At 36.8% G+C, this 23,042-nt stretch overlaps 3 protein-coding genes, 1 long non-coding RNA gene and 1 other non-coding gene across 5 annotated transcripts; 4 read left to right on the top strand and 1 right to left on the bottom strand.

The window, feature by feature from the left end:
* Window positions 1–3,549: 3,549 nt before the first annotated feature.
* On the bottom strand, window positions 3,550–3,716 carry MIR167G (microRNA MIR167g). The gene has a single exon (NR_120898.1). It is a non-coding gene; the product is annotated as a microRNA MIR167g (primary transcript).
* A 1,056-nt stretch (window positions 3,717–4,772) lies between these two features.
* LOC139189963 (uncharacterized) lies at window positions 4,773–7,012 on the top strand. The gene is made up of 3 exons (XR_011573821.1): window positions 4,773–4,948; window positions 6,487–6,648; window positions 6,720–7,012. It is a non-coding gene; the product is annotated as an uncharacterized lncRNA (long non-coding RNA).
* Window positions 7,013–9,141: 2,129 nt separating this feature from the next.
* LOC103451030 (perakine reductase-like) lies at window positions 9,142–12,736 on the top strand. The gene is made up of 7 exons (XM_008390455.4): window positions 9,142–9,320; window positions 10,638–10,805; window positions 10,968–11,171; window positions 11,269–11,441; window positions 11,867–11,963; window positions 12,045–12,198; window positions 12,332–12,736. The coding sequence occupies exons 1-7, from the start codon at window positions 9,264–9,266 to the stop codon at window positions 12,523–12,525; spliced, it is 1,047 nt and encodes a 348-aa protein (XP_008388677.2). The 5' UTR covers window positions 9,142–9,263; the 3' UTR covers window positions 12,526–12,736.
* A 6,527-nt stretch (window positions 12,737–19,263) lies between these two features.
* Window positions 19,264–20,082, top strand: LOC139189927 (uncharacterized). Its single transcript, XM_070809200.1, has one exon. The coding sequence runs from the start codon at window positions 19,264–19,266 to the stop codon at window positions 20,080–20,082; it is 819 nt and encodes a 272-aa protein (XP_070665301.1).
* Window positions 20,083–22,506: 2,424 nt separating this feature from the next.
* Window positions 22,507–22,839, top strand: LOC139189926 (uncharacterized). The gene has a single exon (XM_070809199.1). It carries the CDS (start codon window positions 22,507–22,509, stop codon window positions 22,837–22,839), a length of 333 nt encoding a protein of 110 aa, XP_070665300.1.
* Window positions 22,840–23,042: the final 203 nt, after the last annotated feature.

Below are 23,042 nucleotides of genomic sequence, written 5' to 3'. Positions count from 1 at the left end.
TGTTTTGTGTTCAGTTATGTCGCCTATATTTTTTTCTGCTATACAATGACATTTTACATTTAAGCCTGAAGGATTTGGGGTTGAACTCCACAATGAGAAAATCATAATAATTTGGTAAAAAGTAATTTATATTAATGAAATTGTACGCAAACTGAGGCCTCAGGTGAAACTGAAATGAGGCCTTTCTAAGTTAGCAATTTAATATGATTTTTTTTTTCACAACAATATGAATTTGAGGTATATCAGATTAAATTTATGAAAATAAGAGTTTTTTTTTTCTTCTTTCTAGTCAAGAATACGATGAACAATGAAAATTTTAAGATATATAATAAGACTATAGAGAAAATACGAGGCCTAATTTAAAGTGAGACCCAAGGTGCATGCCTTGTTCGACTTGTGATCAAGTATTTTCTAGTAAAACTTAATTATAGTTTAATTTTTTTTTTTGGGTCAAATGATAGATTTGTTAGATTAGGAAATTGACGGGGTTCGAACCCACACCGTGGTGTAACGGCAACACTCTTCTCCAGTGATTATGAGTTTCCCATCACTATATATGTAATCTTGGATTTGTGGGTGTAGTTAACTTAGGTAGTAATCTTGAGTTTAAAGAGATATTAATAGATAAGATAAATATAATATAGTGCAGAGAATAATTTTGGTATAGAGAGAGAATATGAGTATAAATAAAATTTTCCTATCTTTTAGTTTTGAAATACATCAATGCTTCACATATTTGAAGGACTTTGCTGCGACATATTCATGTGCTTTTTACCTATCAAGTCAAATCAAGTCTATATATTGTTTAGCTGTTATGCGCAATTGGATCGTTGAGTACCAAGTCAATTGTCCACAAGTTCTTTATGGCGAGGTGTAATGAGCTATATGGCGGTGGTGGCAGCCACGGCTTAGGATTATGGCCGGTTATTGGGTCACTCTGAGTTGTATGGTTAATTTGGTTTTGAGTCTCGCTAAAATGTTATGATGTGGGTAGGTTTTTTTGGGTTTATTTCTTTATTGTATTGATGTTTTTAGACGTCTTGTATGTTTATAGTTTTTCTAGTGCAATATTCTAAAAAAAAAAAACTATAACTGTCGATATCTCTTGAAGTATTTTTATATAAAACTTAATTATATTATATTCAAAATATAAGATAAAAAAAGTTACAGCCATTGGGGTGTCTTTGCTATTGTACTAGGTAATATTCTTCCAATCTGACCATTTTTGTAAAGATTAAAAGAGATTAATTTTTTTACAACTAATATATCTTTTATCATCAATTTGGATAAAATTTAAAAGTTGGTTCTTTCTTCTTTCAACACATGTTGAAACTTAGCGAGTCATCTAATCATTTACACCATAACCTCTTATCTCATGTACGTTTTGAGCTTAAGCAACAAAACTATACTCGTGTATGGGTGAGTGACATTCAAAGTAAGAGTATCCCTTTATCGCTTGATGAGTGCTATATAATTGTGATGGTGGATATCCTCTTAGAGAATGTCCCCAGCTCATGGTCATCCCTAATTATAGCAGTTAACAGACTCTAGCAAGCAACCCACGCCAACCAGTTGTTGAGGCAAGCCCGCAAAGGTTTGTAAGCAACAAATGGGTGACGTGACGGTGCACTTAATCTCCATAAAGCTTATTTGGAGCGAAGGCAAATGGGCTTGCAAACAAAACGAAGTGTTCAGTGAGCTAGCACACATCTATCCAACAACCAAATTAAAAGTTACATGCCCATCAATCAAACTTGGTTTCATATCATGCACAGTCGCTAACATTATGTAAGTTTACACTAAGACATATGTTTGGTGTCAATAATACAAAGATACTTATAAGTTTTTTTTCTATATGACTTTGTATCATGAGCACAGATGCCACAATAACAGCTAATTATCCATGCTATGTAAGTTGCTCAAAAGAGAAAAATGTTATATTGATGAAGAATTAGGTAGCAGCTTCTTATCCTCAAATTAAGATGCATGTTGTACATTCAATTCGTGGCATAATGAGATTGATCACTATTGAAAATACTAATGTCACACATTATACTTGCCTCTTGCCTCGAAATAGTTATCTTCGTTGAGAGAGAGAGAGAGATGTGTTCTCTTTCATGCATGTAGCGTACTGTGTACCTTCACCTTGAGAATGTAAAGTTTGGTCCACAAAATAATGTATTTAAAATTATGAAATCCTCATCCAATGAAGAGATGTTTGCCCAATTTCGGTTACACATGATTTATGGAATAGAAGAATGATTTATGGAATAGAAGAATAGGCATATACAACCACATGCGTTTCGGGGCACTGCAGAAGTCTTACATATTTATTTCTCCATGGTACATAAATTTATGCACTATCTATCTACCTATATATCTTTCTCTCTCTCTCTCTCGATAAAGATCAAGATTCAAAACCAAAAGAAAAATATGGGTTCTCTGATCTCCTCTTCAGATCTGAAACTATGTTTAATTCATATCATGAAGCTTTACTACGGCTGTTAATAAGGGTCTTTGTCCATAGGATCATATCTAGCTATCAAATCTGCAACTACATTACTGTTGTCATGTTACTTAATTACTATGTTTATATAAACCAGGCTAATTAGTCTCACGAGTTAACATTACCTTTGATTGATATTGTGAGAGAGAGAGAGAGAGTTCAGTATTTTATATACATACATATATATATATATATATATATATATATATATATATATATATATTACATACATAGAGGGCATATTCTTGAGAAAAATAGTTAATTATGCATCCCAAAGATTCTTAATCATATCAATTTGGGAGGAACCACACATTTGATTTGCATTCAGCTTTAAGTAGGTAGTTTAGTTAAATTGACTAGAACAATGCGTTTTTCTTTCAGCATTCAAATTCGAATCCAGCTTCTTTAATTTAAATAAATTTAATTAGATTATAATACCATTACTTTGAAAACAAAAATTAATAATATTGTTTGTTAAAAGAACACATTCAGTACTATGTATTATATGAATCGATCAGAACAGAATCTCATTAAGATAATAAACTAATACAATTTATAAATTAAAGGAACCTATTGATATGAACAGGTCAGAACAGATGTACAAAGGATTGCATATAGAAACATGAATTAGTACACATATAATTAACTGTACATGAATTGAAGGAATTTAGAAAGAAAAAAAAAAAACACTTTTCCCGGTGAATGAGGATGGATCTCAAAAGCACCAAACTGCATTTACACAGAGAAATTCTGTCACTCCAACCCCAACATGTCTCATTTGCTAATGAGATTCTCCACTAGCTAGGTTTTCACTTTATCAACAACATGCACAACGTCCGAAACATCATACAAGAATTGCTCACAAAATCCAAATTGTTGAAAAAAAAGAAGAGTAAATTGTGACGAGATACCCAGATAAGTAAAACAGACATAGATCTAGTAATTGAATTCTGATAAGTAATTACACCAAATCATATTCATATATGTAAACAGACCTTTTCTAGGGTTTATCCGGGAAAAAAAAACCTAATGGGTTCTTGAGGAGATCGACCGCTGTGAATCTAGGGTTTTTCTCGTGCTTCATTCAACAGGTGAAGCTACCACATGATCTATAGCCTTTCCTGTATACAAAGATAGCTTAGATCATGCTGGCAGCTTCAACTGTTGGAGGTGCACGATAAGATAGCAAGCACTCTAGCTAGGTCATTCTTCTTTTCCTTCTTTCTGTTCTTTCATCTTGGAGGCTTCAGAGAGATAAGAAGAGATGAGAGGATATAAATAGAGCCTGAGGTCTTTGATTACTATTCTTCCAGGCAATTAATTTTGCATCTTCCACTCTGTCTCTCTTGTCTCACGTGAATAGGATATAGCGGTCTTTTCAATTCTTTGCTTCTTCCAACCAAAGTTTTGCACCTTCCACTCCATCTTTTGTTGTCTCTCTTGTACATGTCTTTTTTGGTCTAACTTAATTAGTAAGCATTGACAACCAATAAAAAAAAAACTTAATTAGTAAACTAATAAACATATTAAATATAGCATTTAGAAATAAATACATTTTGATTTGATTAAAAAAAAAGCCATGTATGTGTATTCATGAAAGAAATACGCCAAAATAATGGGGTTAGACCATTTGATTAGAATATTATGTTCGTCTTTCCAGTACATACAAATTTGAAGTTTTGATCCTGTAAACTAGAGTAGGTTAGCACATCGAAATTTGTCAAAAAGTTAAGAAATATGCTCCGATATTCTATGTCTAATTAAAGGAATTCAAATTTCATTCCACCATACATGTTAGGAACTTAGGATACATTCAAAATCCTCCTACACATAGCAATTAAACGTAAACCGAAACAACATAGTTTTAGTAGGCTTGTAGCTAGAGTAACTGTTTGTGTTATTATAGTTTTTGTAAACATTAACCTAATTGATTATATAAAACGCATGTTAATTAAAGAGTGATTAGGGGCTGGAAAGTGAGAAAATTAAGCACTAAGTTAGATTAGCTAGTAGATGAAATGTAAAACAAGGGAAAAGATGAAAGATGCATGTGGCCCCAAAAGAAAAATTGAAATTGAATATTGTCACGCCCCCCACGCCACCACATGCAGACCGGCCCTTTTGTGTGAGTTTCTATATTTCTATGAAGGTCTTTAGTTAACTTTAGCAGGAGGACTTTTCATGTTGTCTCTCTGGGCATCTCTCTCTCTCTCTCTCTCTCTCTCTCTCTCTCTCTCTCTCTCTCTCTCTCTGTGCCGGCCTGTGCTGTAAGGTAACATCAAGCATAAACCCAAAAAAAGTATAAAATCACAGAGCGAATGGGGGACCATTATTTTTGCATGGCTCAACGGGGCTGCATAAGGTTCACACAAAAAAGGAAATTAAGCAGCTGGCACCAAAAAACTGAACATCTTCTCTCTCTCTCTCTCTCTAATTAGCTAGGTACGTTTTGCATTTTGAAGTGTTTTTTCCTTTTGTCCCTTTTATCTATGTTGACATAGTAATGTGCTACTATATATAGTCCTATTCATGTCATTGCCTGTGTGGTGAACCAGTTGATCTGAGAAAAATTAAACTTCATTAGATTTCCGATGTGACATGTGAACTTTGTGTTGGTTTTAGGGTTTTTGTGTTCTTCTCTCTCATTAGTTCTTTTTTTTTTAAAAAAATTGATCATGTGCTGACTGAATAAATAATTAAAAAAAAGTTTAACTGCTTTTTGATACAAAATTAACTATGAACAAATTCATTGATTCATCCACCAAAGATTTTTAAATGGTCAAGATCGATCCATGGTAAATTTGATTAACAAGAAATTTAGTAAGAATATAGTTTTTAATTTCCTTGTGCACCATCTGATGAAAACCAGTCTGCAACTCTCCAAAAACATATACATTTATAATTTTCTGCAGTTTGGTCATCAATAATATCACAGAGACTGAATAAGGAGTAAAATTTGGTGGTCCATCTCTGTTGCATGCATGCCTGCTCACTCTAGGTACCACTAATCTCCGGCATGCCACTGTGACCCCGCACCGCCGTGGTTATATTGGTTATCTTTTTGTTTTTATTTTCTTTTACATTGAGTTAATTGGTGAAATACAATTTCAAGGCATAAAGTACTTATTGATATTGCTCTCTTTCTCCTACATTAACTTTTATTTTTTTAAATTTGTTTTGCATATGCCTCTATTTTAAGGACAGTTTGGATGAGATGTGAAGAAAATAGACTGTATATAAAAATTGGATAAAAAACTTGTTTGTGTTCTTAATTTTCTAAAGAGAAACTTCATGAGGGAAATTGGAAGTCAATTACAAGTTCAAAAGGAATTTCAGCGGTTTACTTTTACCATTTCATTATGGTGTCAGATTACAATGATACGTATCACTTACTGATACAAATTTTATGCAGATCTAGCCGTTAAAAAATACATTAAATTTTAATTTGCAATAATTAACTATTAATTTTTCGAATTACTCAATGATATGTATTATGGAATTTTTTTTTCATAATGTCATTATCATAGACTTATGTTGCGCGGTTGATCTAGCAAATTTAAAAATTAGATTCTAGCTGTTAAATGGCTACAAGAATAAAATTTTACAACATTACTCGAAAAAGTTATTCATGATTTCCGCTTAGCTTTGACTTTTAACTAAATTGCCTTGTACGAATAGAACTTGAATGTATATATAATTGTTCAAAATTCAAACAACTATACTCAATTTCACATAAATTGTTTGTGCTTAAAATCATATCTAATGTGCGTGTGAGTAACTATCAACTATAAATGTATGAGTCTCGTAATGAAACCAAGTAGCTCGTAGTCTAATGGTACATCTATAGTAAGGAACTTGGAGTTGGTATTGTTCCGTACTCAAGTTCTCAACCTGTATACGGAACAAAATATAAATGTTTACCGAAATCAAGTTCGAGTTACGGCAACTTAACTCAAGTTCGTGTTTAAATTTGCTCACAGGAATCATATCCAAAATCAAAAGGCAAAAATATTGGCAAGAACAAAGTTTTGTACATTGATCAGAATACAAAATTTGGCCAAGAAGCATGGATTCACCACTGCTCAAACAGCCCTAGCTAGCATGGGTTCTCAATCAAGGGGATGATGTGGTGCCTATTCAAGGTGAGTTCTTCATACAAACTTACCAAAACGAGCTAATTTGCAGTACGGTTTCATGATCTTCTCTTTGATAGACCTTTGCAGGGCCGACAAAGATGATAAAGTTGGTGGACAAGAAAATGCCTCTGCCCAGCGGGAGGAGAAATTTTCCACGCACTAGCTGACATGGGGTCCCAACTAATACGTAATTGACACCTGTAAATCTTGTTTTTTCAAAAGAAGAAAATATCATCTGTGTTATTTAGGTTAAATATGGTTTATCTTCAACATTCTGCCGTTTGATTGATCCAATCAGCCCACCGTGCTCAATACGACGACAAGACGCCATCTAGGGCCATAACAAGATGCTCGTACTGTCTGCCGTTTGATCGAGGGAACTTTAACTAAAAGTTTTCGGTATTGTTTATTTTAACAAAAAATCATATTTTTACATTAAAAATCAATTCTGTTACTATTTATTTTACCTTTTATTTTCTCCTTATCATTAAAACTCAAAATTTTCAAGTTATTTTCACTAATTTTCCTTTTGATTTGATCCAATCAGTCCACCGTGCTTAATACGAAGACAAGACACCATCTAGGGCCATAAGAAGATGCCCTGTACTGTACTGTCGAGATTTTTCAAATAAATAAATAAATATATATATATATATATATATATATTAGGATCAAACTTTAGGATTATTTTCTGTGTGATCTGGTACCAACAATACTTTTTGGGGTCACAAACTTCATTAAAAAATTTTGGACAAAAATGCTCCTAAAGCAAAAAAATTAAAAAGCAACTCAGAATAATTCATCGAATAATGCAGGGTTTTTTTCGTCATTTTAACAATGTTTTTTTAATAATTAATTATTTTTGTACAATTTTTTTAAGGGAACTTTAATGAAAAGCACTCGGTACTGTTCACTTTAACGAAAAACCACATTTTTACACTAAAAAGTCAATCTTGGTACTATTCACTTTACCCTTTATTTTGTCCTTATCATTAAAACTCAAAGTTTTCAAGCCCTTTTCATTAGTTTTTTTTTTTAAATTAGTATCTCACAATAAACTAGCAATAATATGATTCAATCGGTTATTCATATTTTAAAACACGTTCAAAACATCTTAAGAAGCGTGTAATGCCGGTTATAAAAAAAGTCTTTTGTATGCGCATAATAATGTGATTAAATTAGTTGTCAAATGATTGTTTTTTTTTTTAACAAACGATATTATCTACACTAAGGGGGAAGAGGGGTGGACTTAGCCTCATAATAGGCTAACAATAATGTGATTCAATAAGTTGTTTATTAAATATTATTTTCTCTATTCTTAATATAAGTTCAATAGAATGTAGATGGAAATTGAAATACCGATTTTAATATATGAATTCAACTACTTTGATTAGTTTGTAAGGAATTTCTTACAATTAAAATGTGTAAGTCGCGCATAGCAGACTATGTAAGCTCGTATGCTGCTGGGTGACGTTCCATTCTCCAAATAAACTGAGGTTCTCCATGTCAGCCTAAGAAAAAGATGGGGAAGAGCCGGCTGGATCAACCTAACAGTAAGAAAGATAGGTACCGTTGGATCAATCTTACGGTTCAAGTTTAAAAACATAAAAAAATCCAGCATTCGTGGAGAACAACGCCTGGTCAATCTGGAGTTTTGAAATGCGAGTAATTTTGCTTACCATTATTTAGTAGGATGTATGCTGAATACCATATTTATTACAGTTAGATGAGTTTAAATTTTGAAATTTACTTATTTTTTCTTGTAAAAAGAAGGTCAATTGATGACAAATCACGATTATTAATCTCTTTCAGACCTGAATAAGCTATAGAGAATTTCATCATGCCCGTAGTCATAATCAAGTAAATTATGAGATGCCATTTCTAGGTAAGAGTTTGACTATGAAATGCCATTTCTAAGTAAGTGATTAACCATTTCTAGGTAAGTGATTAATGATAAATGACAATGACAATTACGGATTAGGAAACAACAATAATGTAATCAACGATGACACAAAATATAGACTAGAAAAAATTGTAGAAATAGTTTCTCAATTTTAACTTAATTGGAATAATGATCCTCAATTAAAAATCATGATCATTGATCTTTGAATTCATCAAAACAAGCAGTGATGGTCATTTTCGTCTAATCTGTCCGAATTTAGTGAAGATGATTCATATTGGAAGGACAATTGCCTATAAGTAGATTAAAGTTGAGGGACCATTGCTGTAATTAGATTAAAATTGAGGAACCATTGCTACAATTTTTCTCATTCGATCCTTCATATTTCCTTTGATTCAACTTCACGTGCGTGTCATGAGACTCATTTTGATGGAAGTTTTTATTGAGTTGGTGAAAAATATCATAATTACATGTTTTGATAAATTAATACCCTTAATAGATTAATGATCTTGAATTTTTAGCTAAAGAAAGATTAATCCAATTGAGTTAGAGTTAAAGTTAAAGTTAAAGGAGGGTTGTTACAATTTCCTCTACAGAATATAACAACTAATTGTGTCTGTCGTCCTCACAGGCCGACTTCGGAACTCTTAAAAAGTCCTCACCTCCTGCATCGGAAGCAAATAGGGAAGGAAAAAGAATTGGAGAAAAAAGCAGAAGCAGAATGGCTGAGGAGGAAGTCCAAATTCCGAGAGTGAAACTAGGAAATCAGGGATTTGAGGTAAAACCCCATTCACTTCCTTTCTTTTGACTTTCAATCAACACGACGAAATGAAAAAAATCTCGCTTAGATTGTGTTTCTGTAAGCTTTTTTCTTAGTAAATCGATAGTGTTAATAGGTTTATAGTTAGTCGTTAGAGTATGAGAATCGGTGGATCAATCCCCGCGCATAAATATGATTGCTTTCTACCACTGTAGTAAAGCGCCATCTCCAAAATTTTATATGTTGTCGAGTAAATAGAGATACTTTCATGAACCCTTCGTGTTCGAAACGATCGATCATCGAGTATAAAGAGATCAATTTTCAGCAAGAAGAACTTGTTCTTTCACAGTTAATGGTTATAATACCAGAAAATAAATTGAATTTCACATAACTAGGTCGGCTACCTCATCATCCGCAAACAAACCATCATAATTTTCACTCAAAACACAAAACTAGACGTTCGGAAGGATTACCGATCATCACTGCTGCTGCTGGATCTGAGGATTGGGCGGAGAGGAGGCATGCCGGATCGGGGAGGACCATATATTGGAACTCCACCCGGCAGAGGAGGCAATCCCTGGCGGGGAGGCGGAGGTCCCCTCATCATCTGCGGTGGAGGCGCCATCGGCCTCTGTCGACGATGGATCGCGAAAGGTCCCGAAAAATCCTTACTGAGTGTGTGTCTAGCACTATTTTAATGTTTTGATGTACCGGGAATACAGGCGGTGTCTGTCTAGCACCATTTTAATTTTTTGGTCCTGGTCTTTGTTTTCTTAAGAAACTTGGGCCGGTTTCTTACTCGGAAGACATATTTACTTGGATGTTGAAATCATTTACTCGGAAGACATATTTATTTGAAGTCCCAACTTTCATGTGTTTACTAAGACGTATGGCGTAAAAAAAATGTGAATATCACATTAAGATTTGTAATGCGTGCTTGAAAAATCAAGAATTATATCGATAAGGTGCTAGACTCCTAGTTAATATGATTTCATACTTTCACTTCACGAATTCACGACTTCCTCCATTTTAAGTAAGTAAACATACCATTAATTATTGGGAGTATTTTTTATTTTTTTTTGGTATTACGATCACATTGTCGAAGGTGGACTAGTAATGTACACGATTGTGTGACGATCACGCCATCAAGGATGGATTGGTAATAAGTTTAGTTGTGTGGCGCTCACACTGTCAAGTGTCAAGGGTGGTTAGTAATAAACGTGGTTGTGTTGTGTGACAGTAACGCTGTCCAGGGTGACTAGTCACATTGAAAAATTCCTTGAATTGCTGTAAATAGTAGTTTCTGTGTATTTCATTTCATTTGTTGTTGTGCAGGTTTCCCAGTTGGGATTTGGGTGCATGGGGCTTACTGGAATCTACAATGATCCAGTCCCTGAAGAGGTTGGCATATCAATCATCAAGTACGCATTCGACAAGGGAATCACATTCTTTGATACAGCAGATGTTTATGGATCCCATACTAATGAGGTTTTGATTGGAAAGGTAGAGTCTTCTTCAAAATCCTAAAATTATAAGGTGAAAAATCATCAGTTCTTAGGATGTTGCTTCAACGAAATCTCATTCAAAACGTTATTAGCTCATTTTTCCTGTCTTGTTAACTTTCCTTTCAAGTTTGCATGCTATTTACGATTTAAAGTTTTTCAGGCATTGAAGCAATTGCCTCGAGACCAGATTCAGTTGGCTACGAAATTTGGTATTGTAGGATTCGATTCTAATGGCGTTGTAGTAAATGGCACTCCTGAGTACGTCCGTTCATGTTGCGATACTAGCCTGAAGCGCCTTGGTGTGGACTACATCGATCTTTACTATCAGCACCGCGTGGATACATCCATCCCCATTGAGGATACTGTAAGCGTTAACCCTTTTTCACTCAACAAAATATATTTGAAGTTGAAGATTTCTTATTTTATAACTATTAGTACTTGCTATTGTGGTACAAGGGTAGATGGAGGAACTGAAGAAGTTGGTGGAAGAGGGGAAAATAAAGTACATTGGATTGTCTGAAGCTAGTCCAGACACAATAAGGAGGGCAAACGCAGTTCATCCCATTGCTGCGATACAAATGGAGTGGTCGCTTTGGACTCGTGGAATCGAGGAAGAAATTGTCCCACTTTGCAGGTAACCCTCCTCATCTTACTATCCGATTTGAAAATCCTGTGCAAAAATCATAATTATGCACTGATAGGTGTGCAAAAATCATAATTATGCACTGATAGGTGTTTTCGGAAACCCTAGTACAGCAACAGCATATAGCATTGGTCGCGTTTAAGGAAACTAAAACGATCAAATTATCACTCAAAACAGAGAAGAGGGGGAGAGAGAGAAAAGAAGGGGGGGGGGGTTTGAATTCGATGTTATATATACAATATGTGCATAATGGCTAGCATATTAGCTTGTTGGTGCATTACATTTTTCTTTCTGCATTAACTCGCCCTAGAACTAAGATGTTAGCATCTATTTTTACCATCTTTTTGCACGCTACATGTATTCGCTTCCCGCCTTGTATGTATGACAAGAATTGTGCTGTCCTTGCTGAACATTAGGGAACTAGGAATTGGGATAGTGCCTTACGGCCCTCTCGGTTCTGGATTCTTCGGTGGCAAGGCAGTTATGGAGAGTCTACCTGCAAATAGTCTTCTGGTAATCTATGTCACAGAATTTATGTATGAAGCTCTTTTGTTCTAATTATTAAATGATTTGATGAATCAATCTTGCTCTCAGTATGGGCATCCTCGTTTCCAAGGAGATAACCTTGAGAAGAACAAGATTATATATAGTAGAATACAAATGTTGGCTGAAAAGCATAGATGTAGCACTGCGCAACTTTCCCTTGCCTGGATTCGTGGTCAAGGTGATGATGTGGTACCTATCCCCGGTGCGTGCCCCTTACCTTCCTGATCTAGCCTCTAGGGTTTAGGGTAATTGATGAGTTTTACTAATGCAATGAAGTAGAAACATTGCTGGATTTTTTTTTCCAGTTGCTGACATTCCCTTGTGTTTTCTTGTAGGGACAACTAAGGTGAAAAATCTTGATGATAATATTGGATCCTTTAAAGTGAGGCTCACAAAAGAAGATGTAAAAGAGATTTCAGATATGATACCAGTGGATGCAGCGGCGGGGAATAATGTACCTGAAATTTTCATCCCCTGCTCTTGGAAGTTCGCAGATACACCGCAAAGAGATGGAGGAAGACCATCTTAAATGTTCGTGTATGTGATCGGGTCTGCGCCTTTCCTGTAAGAACTGCTGAAATGATGTAAGGTGTTTATGTTTGTTTGGTTCTGATTGTTGTTAGAAAGTGCAACTAAAGTTCCAATTGCTGCACAGTTTGAGAACCTTTGGTGAATGCTGCCCCGTTCTGTTGGATGCTTAAGCCTATTTTTTTGGTACTAATAACAACTGTTCTCAGTTAGTTGTGTGCTGATTTAAGCTTAATTTCATACACTTCTTAATCAATTTCGTGTTTCACGTATCAAATGATTTCTACATCTTTTACATCTTTTATGAACCCGAAAAATGAACAACTTCCTTTTCTTAGGAACACTTACAAGATAAACAAGAAGGGAAAAATAGAGAAAAAATGTCTAAATAAAAAACAAAACGAAATAAAACTAAAACTTGTAACTTACTAATAACGAAAGATAAGTCCGTGGAGTTGCCCTACTAGGACAACCGTGTGAAGTTGAGAGAATCAATACAGACAATATGAGAAATGCGTTGCATATGACGTGATTAGCGTGTCCCAGCCTCAATTTTTCTTTGATAGTTGTGGCGAGCCCGTTGAGTTAGTGGGTTAAAAATGATTTTTTAAGTTCTTGTGGTATATGGAGTGGTGCGGGGAGAGGGAGCTTATGAATATTCGAGGATAGAGAAAGAATGGTGACTTCTTTGCCTATTTGAGGTGTCAGATTTACCTGCAAATAGTTTTTAGGTAACACGTGAAATATATTGCAAAAATATATCAATTATTTATATGATCAAATATAACAAATCAAATGTATAATCATCATTAGATTTAAGAAATTTAAATTAAAAAAAAAAGGAATAAGAATATATGGCCTGTGAACCAAAGAGAGGCGCGATGTCGCTGCCCTAAAGCCATAGACGCCTCCCTACATGCAGGTTATGGCGGTGTTTACAACTCCAAGATACAACCCAAAGCCTCACAGGATGTCTGATCCGATATGCACGCCAACGGAAGACAGGATTGCTAAGCAGTGATCAATTGCCCAAGAATTATGAAGTAGGAATGTAAATAGATTGAGAGAGATGTAAGAATTGAGGGAGACAGAAGGCTTTAGCGTATTATGTTTTCTGTCTAAAGTTTCTTATTTAAAGAACTTCTCATACCCTTTTAAACGGAATATGACTCTTCAAATAAAACACAACTCGTAAATATTATAAATAAATAAAATAAAATAATAATACGTTTTGAATCTTTAAAATAAAATATTATTAAAATATTTAAAATAACCAACAATCCCCCACAAGATTCAAAACTCTATGAGGAATAAAAAAGACACAATTGAAGAAACGAAAGTTTGGGCAATTTGTATACCATGCAATGGGTGTAGGTGTCTTTTGGACTTGAACCTACACTTTGTATTCTAGTTTTCATCTGAATGAATCATAGTGAACTAAGACTTGAACTAGATTCCTCTAATTTAGATTACAACATATGACACACAAATTATTGATCAAAAACTTGGTGCAGGTTAACACTATTTATGGCCATGCACTTAATCTTGATTCTCATGAGTGTTTTTAGAGAACAACCCAATTCTCACAGTCGCGGCCTTACGACTACTCTCACTTAGGTGAGTCGTCCAAGAGTACATGTGACTTGTACTTTGCGAGAGATTGCCCGCCTTGGAACTCATTCAAGACAATGTCTTTCCTTAACACCACTTATCATCAGCATAAATGTCATAGGGATGAGGAGGAGATTTTATTTCAAATCTCCTATTTTAGAGTGCTGGAATATAAGTCACGCAATATGGATTGTTTCTACCCGTTGAACCTTCTTCATAGGATCTCCAATCACAAAGGTAGGGTTTCTTCCCTAGGTGACTTCCTTATGGGTTTAAGCCCATCCCCCTCGACAAATCTAGGACTCCATTCCTAGATAGACCTTTGGTCAATTGATCAGCAATGTTCTTTTCTGACTTCACATAGTCCAAAGAAACAACTTCTTTATTTAATCACGGATTTGTATCTAACATTAATGTGTCTATTTAATTTCTTATTTGTATGTGTTTGCCTCACTAAATCTATCACGGCCTTATTATCACAATGTATGGAGATGGCATGTATAGGCTTGCTCACCAATGGGATATCAAGCAAAAAATTCTTAATCCATTCAGCCTCTATACATTCAGTATCAAGAGCTATGAGTTCAGATTCCATTGTACTTCTAGAAATTATTGTTTGTTTCTTAGATCCCCAAGATATAGCTGCTCCTCCCAATAAAAATACATATCCTGAAGTAGATTTCACTTCGGAGCTATCAGTGATCCAATTTGCATCACTATACCCTACTACTACATAAGGAAATCCTTTATAGTGTATATAATAATCTATAGTTCCTCTTAGATAATTAAATACTCGCCTTAAAGCATTCTAGTGTTCTTTACTTGGATTATGAGTGTATCTACTTAGCCTTCCAACCGCATAAGCTATATTAGGTCTAGTTTTATTTGCTGTATACATCAAGGACCCAATCATTTGAGAATACTGGAGTTGACACACGGGTTCACCACTATTTTGAAGTAAGCACACACTTGGTTCATATGGTGTCGAGATAGGATTGCAATTGAAAAAATTGAACTTCTTAAGCATTTTCTCAATTGAACTAGCTTGGTTTATAATAAAACCTGCTGTTGTTCTTTCTACTTTCATTCCCAAAATAATATTGGCTTATCCTAGATCTTTCATATCAAATCTCTTTGATAGATAAGACTTAACATCTTTCACAATTTCCAAACTTGTTCCAAATAATAATATGTCATCAACGTAAAGACATAAAATTACACACTGTCCATTGCATTCCTTATAATAGACACACTTTTCATGCTCATTAATTTCATAATCATATTCTGAAATGACTTTATCAAATTTCTCATGCCATTGCTTAGGAGCTTGCTTGAGTCCATATAACGATTTAACCAACTTACACACTTTATGTTCTTGGCCTTTCACTATAAATCCTTCGGGTTGTTCCATGTAAATTTATTCATCTAAGTCTCCATTCAAAAATGTTGTTTTCACATCCATTTGATGAACTACTAAATTGTGTATAGAAGATAACGCTATAAGGATCCTAATTGTGGTAATCCTAAACACAGGAGAGTAAGTGTCAAAGTAATCAATTCCTTTCTTTTGATTGAATCCCTTGGCTACTAGCCTAGCTTTGTACTTGTCTATACTTCCATCAGGCTTCAGTTTCTTCCTAAATACCCACTTACAACCAATTGGTGTAGTACTGGGTGGTAAATCCGTTAACTCCCAAGTGTTGTTTTGTAAAATAGTCTCAACTTCATTGTTTATAGCTTCTTTCCAAAATGGAGCATCGACATAAATCATGGCTTCCTCATATGTTGTTGGATCATCTTCAATTAAAAAAGTATAAAAATCATCACCAAAGTTCTTCTCCACTCAAGGTCTCTTACTCATTCTAAGTTATGCTAGAGGTTCTTCTTCATTAGTAACTTGATGGCTAATACTTGTGGAGGCTTTGTCAGTACTAGTGCATGATCTGTCTATCACTTGCTTTTGCATTATAGTCTTGAAAGGAAATATGTCTTCAAAATATGTTGCATCCCTAGACTCCAATATAGTGTTATTCTAAATTTCATTTATTTCAGAATTGATGACTAGAAATCTATTGGCACTACTATTATGAGCATAACCTAAGAAAATAATATCCACAGTTTTAGGTCCTATCTTCTTTCTCTTAGGTTATGGGATTTCAACTTTAGCCAAACACCCCCACACTTTCGACTTGGAGATTTGGTGTTCTCTTTTTCCACATTTCATATGGAGTAGTAGTGTTGTCTTTAATTATTACTCTATTTATTATAAAACATGCAGTCAAAATTGCTTCCCCCCCACAAATTTTCCGGTAATCTAGAACTCAAAAGCATTGCATTCACCATGTCCAATAAGGTCCTATTCTTCCTTTCTGCAACTCCATTTGATTGTGGAGAATAGGGTGTTGTTACTTCATGTATAATACCATGATCTTCACAAAAAATACTAAAGATCGGTAAGAGTGTACTCACCACCTCTATCAGACCTAAGTCTCTTTATCCTTTTCTCTAATTGATTTTCCACTTCTGTCTTGTAAATCTTGAATTTACCAAATACTTCATCCTTGGTCTTTATCAAATAAATATAATAATACTTCGAACAATCATCTATAAATGTGACAAAATACTTATTACCAACAACTCTAGTAGGTAATCTATTTGAGTCACAAACATCACTATGTATAAACTCTAAAATTTGGGTATTCCTTTCCACAGACTTAAACGGTTTCTTGGTTTGTTTTGCTTGTACACAAATTTCACACTTACGCTTAAGATTCATGTTTGACTTTGGGACTAGGTCCAAATCCATCATTTTCTTAATTTTGAACAAGTTTACATGTCCCAACTGTCCATGCCAAACATTACTAGATTCAACCTTAAGAACTTTTAGAAGAGTATTGAACTCTGAAGAAACACTTAACTTAAATAATCCTTCACTAATAAAACCTTTTCCAATAAATACATTATTCTTGGTTATTACAACCTTATTTGATTCCATTACAACTTTATAACCTTGCTTTAATAAACATGATCCACTAATTAAATTTCTTCTAATATAAGGTACATGTCGCACATCCTTCAAAATTAAGACATTTCCTAATGTCATCTTTAGTTCTATGTCTCCTGTGGAGCCAAAAATAATCACAAGGCGACATGTGGATTTTTGAACAAAAAGGACAAAAATACCCTTGCGGTACAATGAGGTTCTTACGTGCGAGCAGCGAGCAACCCTCTTTCAACCAAGTTAGAAGTGCCCAAAATAGATAACAATTTAAAGCCTATTTCATTAAATCCTTTCTATAAGGTAATTCCCAAAACCTAATTTATTCCATTTCATTATTTAGCTAAATAATATATTCCTTTCATATTTCCTAAAATCTTCCTTTAAAAACATAATAATTGACTAATTAAGGGATTAATTGCCTAATCAATCCCCTAATTGTCAATTAAATCACTCATTCAACCCCAAAAACAACTCAAAGGCCGGCCATCCCCATTCAAAAAGGAGTCTAGCATACTTTCTACCTTTTTTATTTTTTTATTTTTTATCATTTCTCCCTTTTTATTACATTAATTAGCTAGCCAATTAATTTCATAACCACCAAAACATTCACCTTATGATTAATTAGCCAATTAATCATAATACTAATTAAACCAAAATTAAACCTAAAAAACCCTACCTAATGGCCGCCCACTCATTCTCCAAAGGGGACTGGCCTATCCCTATAAATAGGCTCTCATTTTCACCAAAACATCATTCCAACACTCTTGCAAAATTCCACAAACTCTCTAAACACTTTTTTCTCTCTAAATTCTAACTTTGGCATTGGAGTTTCTTCGGCCAAAGCCCCCCATTCATCATGGGCGCGTGAGGCTCTTGGCCTTGCTCTAAGGTGTTAATTGTTTTGTAGGTGCAATTTTGTCCAAGAAGAAGGATGAAGAAATTTGCATCCACAAATTGGTGCTTTCATTGAGAGTTGAAATCCATACTCATAGAATACTCTCGCATAAAAATGTTTTTTCTCTATTTTCTAGTCCATTTGAATATTTTCCATACTCGTACAAGTGAAAATTCCAATACTCAAGAAATGGGATCGCGGAGATCCACGAGGCAAAATACGGTTGTAAACAGAGTGGCACCACCATGGCCCAAGCCATGCCATCCAAGCTTGCACGGGCCCGAGCCCAAGCCTCGCACTCGCATGCACCATGCACTGAGCAGCCTGCTCCTGCGATCCAACTTGCTCCCGTGATCCAGCCTGCTCCTGCTCTCATGGCTTCTCAAGCAGCCCAAGTCGGCTCGAGACTATCTCAACCATCCAGACCAATCATCGAGCCGGGGGCATTTTCGCCACATTTCTTTGCAGATTTGACATTCCGCAACTCAAATCTCGCGCTCGAAGTCTACCACCCTTTTATTGTTCAGGGTGCATTCCATCCGAGCTCTTCCAATCCGAATAGTGAACAACATTTATCTGGACAAGTCATAGAGTTGACGAGCACCCTTGCACAACAGATGACCTTGGTGAATCAACTCTTACAACGCACCGAGATCCAACGTGCCCCAAACGAGAAGTCTCAAAGTAAGACAAGGGTAGATGAACCTTTCCAGCAGCGTCCCGGTAAACAGTTACTTAACCAATCATAAAATGAACACTTAGGTAGCATACATTCTCGATTGGGCCCCCGAGATAGCGTATACTCCCGTCTTAACGCGTGGATGAGCGTGCACTCTTGATTAGGCCTGTGGGTAAATATTCGTTCATGGTTGAGGCCACGCTTCGATAATCAACATGAGCAACCTTCTAGGCAAAGCGTTCATTCGCGGTTAGGCCCTCAAGGAGCATCATCTACATCACATCAGAGCAGGCAGCCTGACGAACGAAATGAAGCAGTCATTCAATCCGGCTTAAGTTCAACCGGCAGCCTGGAAAGAAATCCCTTGCCTGCTAGGAACTTATCTCATACACCACAGCCACGACATAGATGAGCCGAGCGTGTAGAATAGTAACCTAGACCAGCGGGTCAAGACCAGGGGCAGCCGATAACTCCACTCCTCCAACAATGGCAAATCCAAGATGAGGTAGAAAGACTTTTCAATGAACAGATGCTTGATTTTCGACGCAACGAAATGGCTGATGAAACACTAAGGCGGGATATGACTAACATAAGCAAGTCACCTTTCACGGATGAGATCGGGCAGACAAAGCCTCCACACAAGTTTAGCATGCCGCACTTCACATCTTTCAAAGGAGATGAGGATCCAGAAAGACACTTGAAGCACTACATAAGTGCGATGGTCCTTTATCGGAACAATGACGTCCTTATGTGCAAAATATTCACTTTACAAGGCGAGGCACAAGATTGGTTTCATACCTTGTCAGCACGATCCATCCAGAATTTTGATGATCTTTCTTTGGTTTTCACCAAAGAATACTCATCTTATCGTTCAATCAAGAAAAAGTCCGATCACTTGTTCAATGTAAAGAAAAACCCAAATGAGTCACTTTGCGATTATGTGAAGAGATTCAAAGCAGAGAAGGCAAAGATCATCGGATGCGATAACTCGATAACAAGTGCAGCCTTCCAAAAAGGACTCTCAGCAGACCACCCATTGTTCGGAGAAATGATCATGAAAGAAGACCTAACTCTAGCAGATTCCTTTGCTCTGATAGAGAAGCATGCACTTTGGGACGAGGCTCGACAAGTAGAAAAGGTGCCCGAACAGCCTCGAAAAGAGTCGACAGCTGCTCAAAGGAAGAAGGATGGAAAACAGCCCAACAAGGGCATGCCTGAGGTTAAGCGCATGGACCGACCTATGACCAAAGAAGGCCCGATAACCAAGAGCTATTCTAAGTTCTCAATTCTGATTCATCAAATCCTTCATGACATCAAGAACGAACCATGGTTCAAGTTGCCGAACAATCAAAATGAGATACTTCCAAGTTAGACCACACTAAGTATTGCGTATTCCACCGAGGTCCTGGTCACACAACCAACGACTGCTACATTTGGAAGAACTACCTAGAGAAGGTCATGAAAGAAGGCAAAGTCGATAGATACTTGGACAAGCCAGCTGCGCAGCCAAGAAGGAATACAGACGGTGATGAGGAGCCGCCAACCAAGATGATTCAAATCAATGGAATTTTCGTCGAATCTGAGCACTTGGGGGCCATTAATAACTCCAAAAAGAGGAAGACCCAGGAGGCTTTACTAATATCACAAGTTCAAGCAGTCGATACCCAACCTGGACCCATTATTGGCTTCACTGAGCAGGAAGCAGAAGGTGTCGATTTCCCACACGACGATGCATTAGTAGTATATGTCCAACTAGCCCATACTATAGTTGACAGGATGATGGTTGACAATGGAAGTGCAGTCATCTTGCTTCAACTCTCAGTCATTCAGAAAATGGGCCTGGAAAGCACAATCATACGCCAAGCAGAGGTATTTACCGGATTCAATGGACACACCTCAACTGCCATCAGCCACATTACACTTAACATGAAAACACCGCCAGTTGTCTCAAAGCAAACGTTCACGATCGTAAGTGATCCATCTTCCTACAATGGGATTGTTGGGAGACCTTGGTTGATCAAGCTGGATGCCGTCACTTCCGTCAAGTATCAAAAAATTCGATTCCGCATCTAGGGAGGAGGAGTCGGAGAGATTAAGTCTGACCAGGTTTCATCTCGACGATGCACTGTGCAAATGTTGAAAGAATCAAAGAAGAAGATCTTTACCCCCATAGAGGCTACCGAAGTCCAAAAGGACAAAGAGGCTACCAAATAGCAATTACAGCAAGTGGATCAAGAAGATAGAGCCCAAGCAGACGAGATAGGATGGAATCCCGAAAAGGACGCCGAAGACATCATTCTTGATCCCCAGCAGCTGAAAAAGATGGCTAAAATTGGCTCACGACTAAGCCCAGACGAAAAGGAAGAACTCACAACTTTCCTTAGAGAAAACCGAGACGTCTTCATATGGTCACCATCTGACATGCCCCGCATTGACCCCAATGTGGCCTGCCATAAGCTGCATGTCGACCTTACCGCCAAATCGGTAATCCAAAAGAGAAGACATTTCGCACCCGAACGAGTAGCGATCATTGAGGCAGAAATTGACAAGCTATTGGAGGCCGGATTCATAAAAGAGGTAGCACACTCGGCATGGCTTGCTAATGTCGTACTAGTCATGAAGAAAAAGGAGGGCAAATGGAGAGTTTGCATAGACTACACCGACCTCAACAAAGCATGTCCAAAAGACCCTTATCCAGTCCCCCAGATCGATCTATTAGTAGATTCAACTTCTGGGAACCAGTTGCTCAGCTTCTTAGACGTATACTCTGGCTACAACCAAATAGCCATGCACGAGCCCGACAAGGAGAAAACCGCATCCTAGAGCGGGGCACCTACTATTACAAGGTCATGCCCTTTGGCCTCAAGAACGAGGGAGCCACTTACCAAAGACTAGTAAATATGATGTTCAAGAAGCAAATTTGGGTAACCATGGAGGTCTATGTCGACGATATCATGGTAAAGGGCAAGCAGCAATCATATCACATTTGCAATTTGGCAGAAACTTTCAATATCTTTAGGAAATACAAGATGAAAGTCAACCCTACCAAATGCACATTTGGAATATATTCAAGCCAATTCCTAGGGTACTTAGTAACCTAACGAGGAATTGAAGCACATCCCAAGCAAATTCGAGCAATCCTAGAGATGAAATATCCAACTACCTTGAAAGAGATCCAAAGCTTGACCGGACGAGCAGCTGCCTTCAACTATTTCTTCTCACGATCCACAGATCGATGTAAGCCTTTTTTCAAATCTATCAAGAGGGCACAAAGAGACAAATGGGATGAAGAGTGCAAAAAAGCTTTCCAAGACTTGAAGAAGTATCTCTCATCACCTTCCTTACTATCCAAGCCGGAAGCGGCGGAGGATTTATACATTTACTTGGCAGGCTCCGAAGTAGCAGTGAGCTCTGCCCTCATGTGAGAAGAGCTGGAGGCCTAATTGCCGGTATTCTACACTTCTAAAGCTCTTCTCGATGCGGAAACAAGATATCCGAAGATCAAAAAATTAATTTTGGCGTTAGTTGTTGCGGCTCGGAAGCTCAGACCATACTTTCAAGCTCATACAGTCATCGTCATGACTCAGTATCCTTTACGATCAATCTTACATGGTCCAGACACATCTTAACGAGTGATGAAATGGGTATTGGAACTTGGCCAATATGATTTAGTTTTTCGACCTCGCACAGCGATAAAGGCCAAGCCTAAGCAGATTTCATAGCAGAATTCACACCTAGCCTAGGCAATGCAATAGAGCAGCCTAGTAATACTCTAGAAGCCGAACACACCTTAGCCATGCTTACACCCCCAAGTGAAGATTTCTGGCATTTGCACGTTGACGGCGCATCTAACAACAAAGGTTCAGGAGCAGGCATGGTTCTTGTTACCCCAGACGGCTCAATGCTCGAGCATATGATCACTCTATGCTTCAAAGCATCCAATAATGAAGTAGAGTACGAGGCCTTACTAGCAGGCCTTCGAATGGCAAAAGACTTGGCGGTAAGGAAGCTCGCAATTCATTCTGATTCCCAACTAATCACTAGCCAGGCTATTGGGGAATACACGGCAAAACACCCAAGGATGGCACAATACCTAGAGAAAGTACGCCAACAGCTTGAGACATTTTAGATATACACTCTCACTCAAGTTCCGCGGGCAGACAATGCCCATGCAGATACGCTAGCCGATTTAGGCTCCGCCCTCGACCACCAATTTAAATGCTCCATTCTGGTGGAATATCTAGACAAGCCAAGCATAGAGATGGAGCCGACATCCGAAGTGTCACAGGTTAGTGTAACTCCCAACTGGCAAAGTTCTATTATAGACTACTT

Source organism: Malus domestica, chromosome 12, assembly GCF_042453785.1.
Source record: "Malus domestica chromosome 12, GDT2T_hap1".
In the NCBI taxonomy this organism is placed as follows: domain Eukaryota; kingdom Viridiplantae; phylum Streptophyta; class Magnoliopsida; order Rosales; family Rosaceae; genus Malus; species Malus domestica.
Note: the sequence above shows the minus strand (reverse complement) of the source record. Positions and strands in the feature narration are given on the sequence as shown.

Coding starts and splice junctions, on each gene's coding strand:
- LOC103451030 (XM_008390455.4), top strand. CDS start 9,264: ATGGCTGAGGAGGAAGTCCAAATTCCGAGAGTGAAACTAGGAAATCAG. Junction 9,321..10,637: donor TAGGAAATCAGGGATTTGAG/GTAAAACCCCAT, acceptor GTTGTTGTGCAG/GTTTCCCAGTTGGGATTTGG. Junction 12,199..12,331: donor TGATGTGGTACCTATCCCCG/GTGCGTGCCCCT, acceptor GTTTTCTTGTAG/GGACAACTAAGGTGAAAAAT.
- LOC139189926 (XM_070809199.1), top strand. CDS start 22,507: ATGCTTACACCCCCAAGTGAAGATTTCTGGCATTTGCACGTTGACGGC.
- LOC139189927 (XM_070809200.1), top strand. CDS start 19,264: ATGGCTGATGAAACACTAAGGCGGGATATGACTAACATAAGCAAGTCA.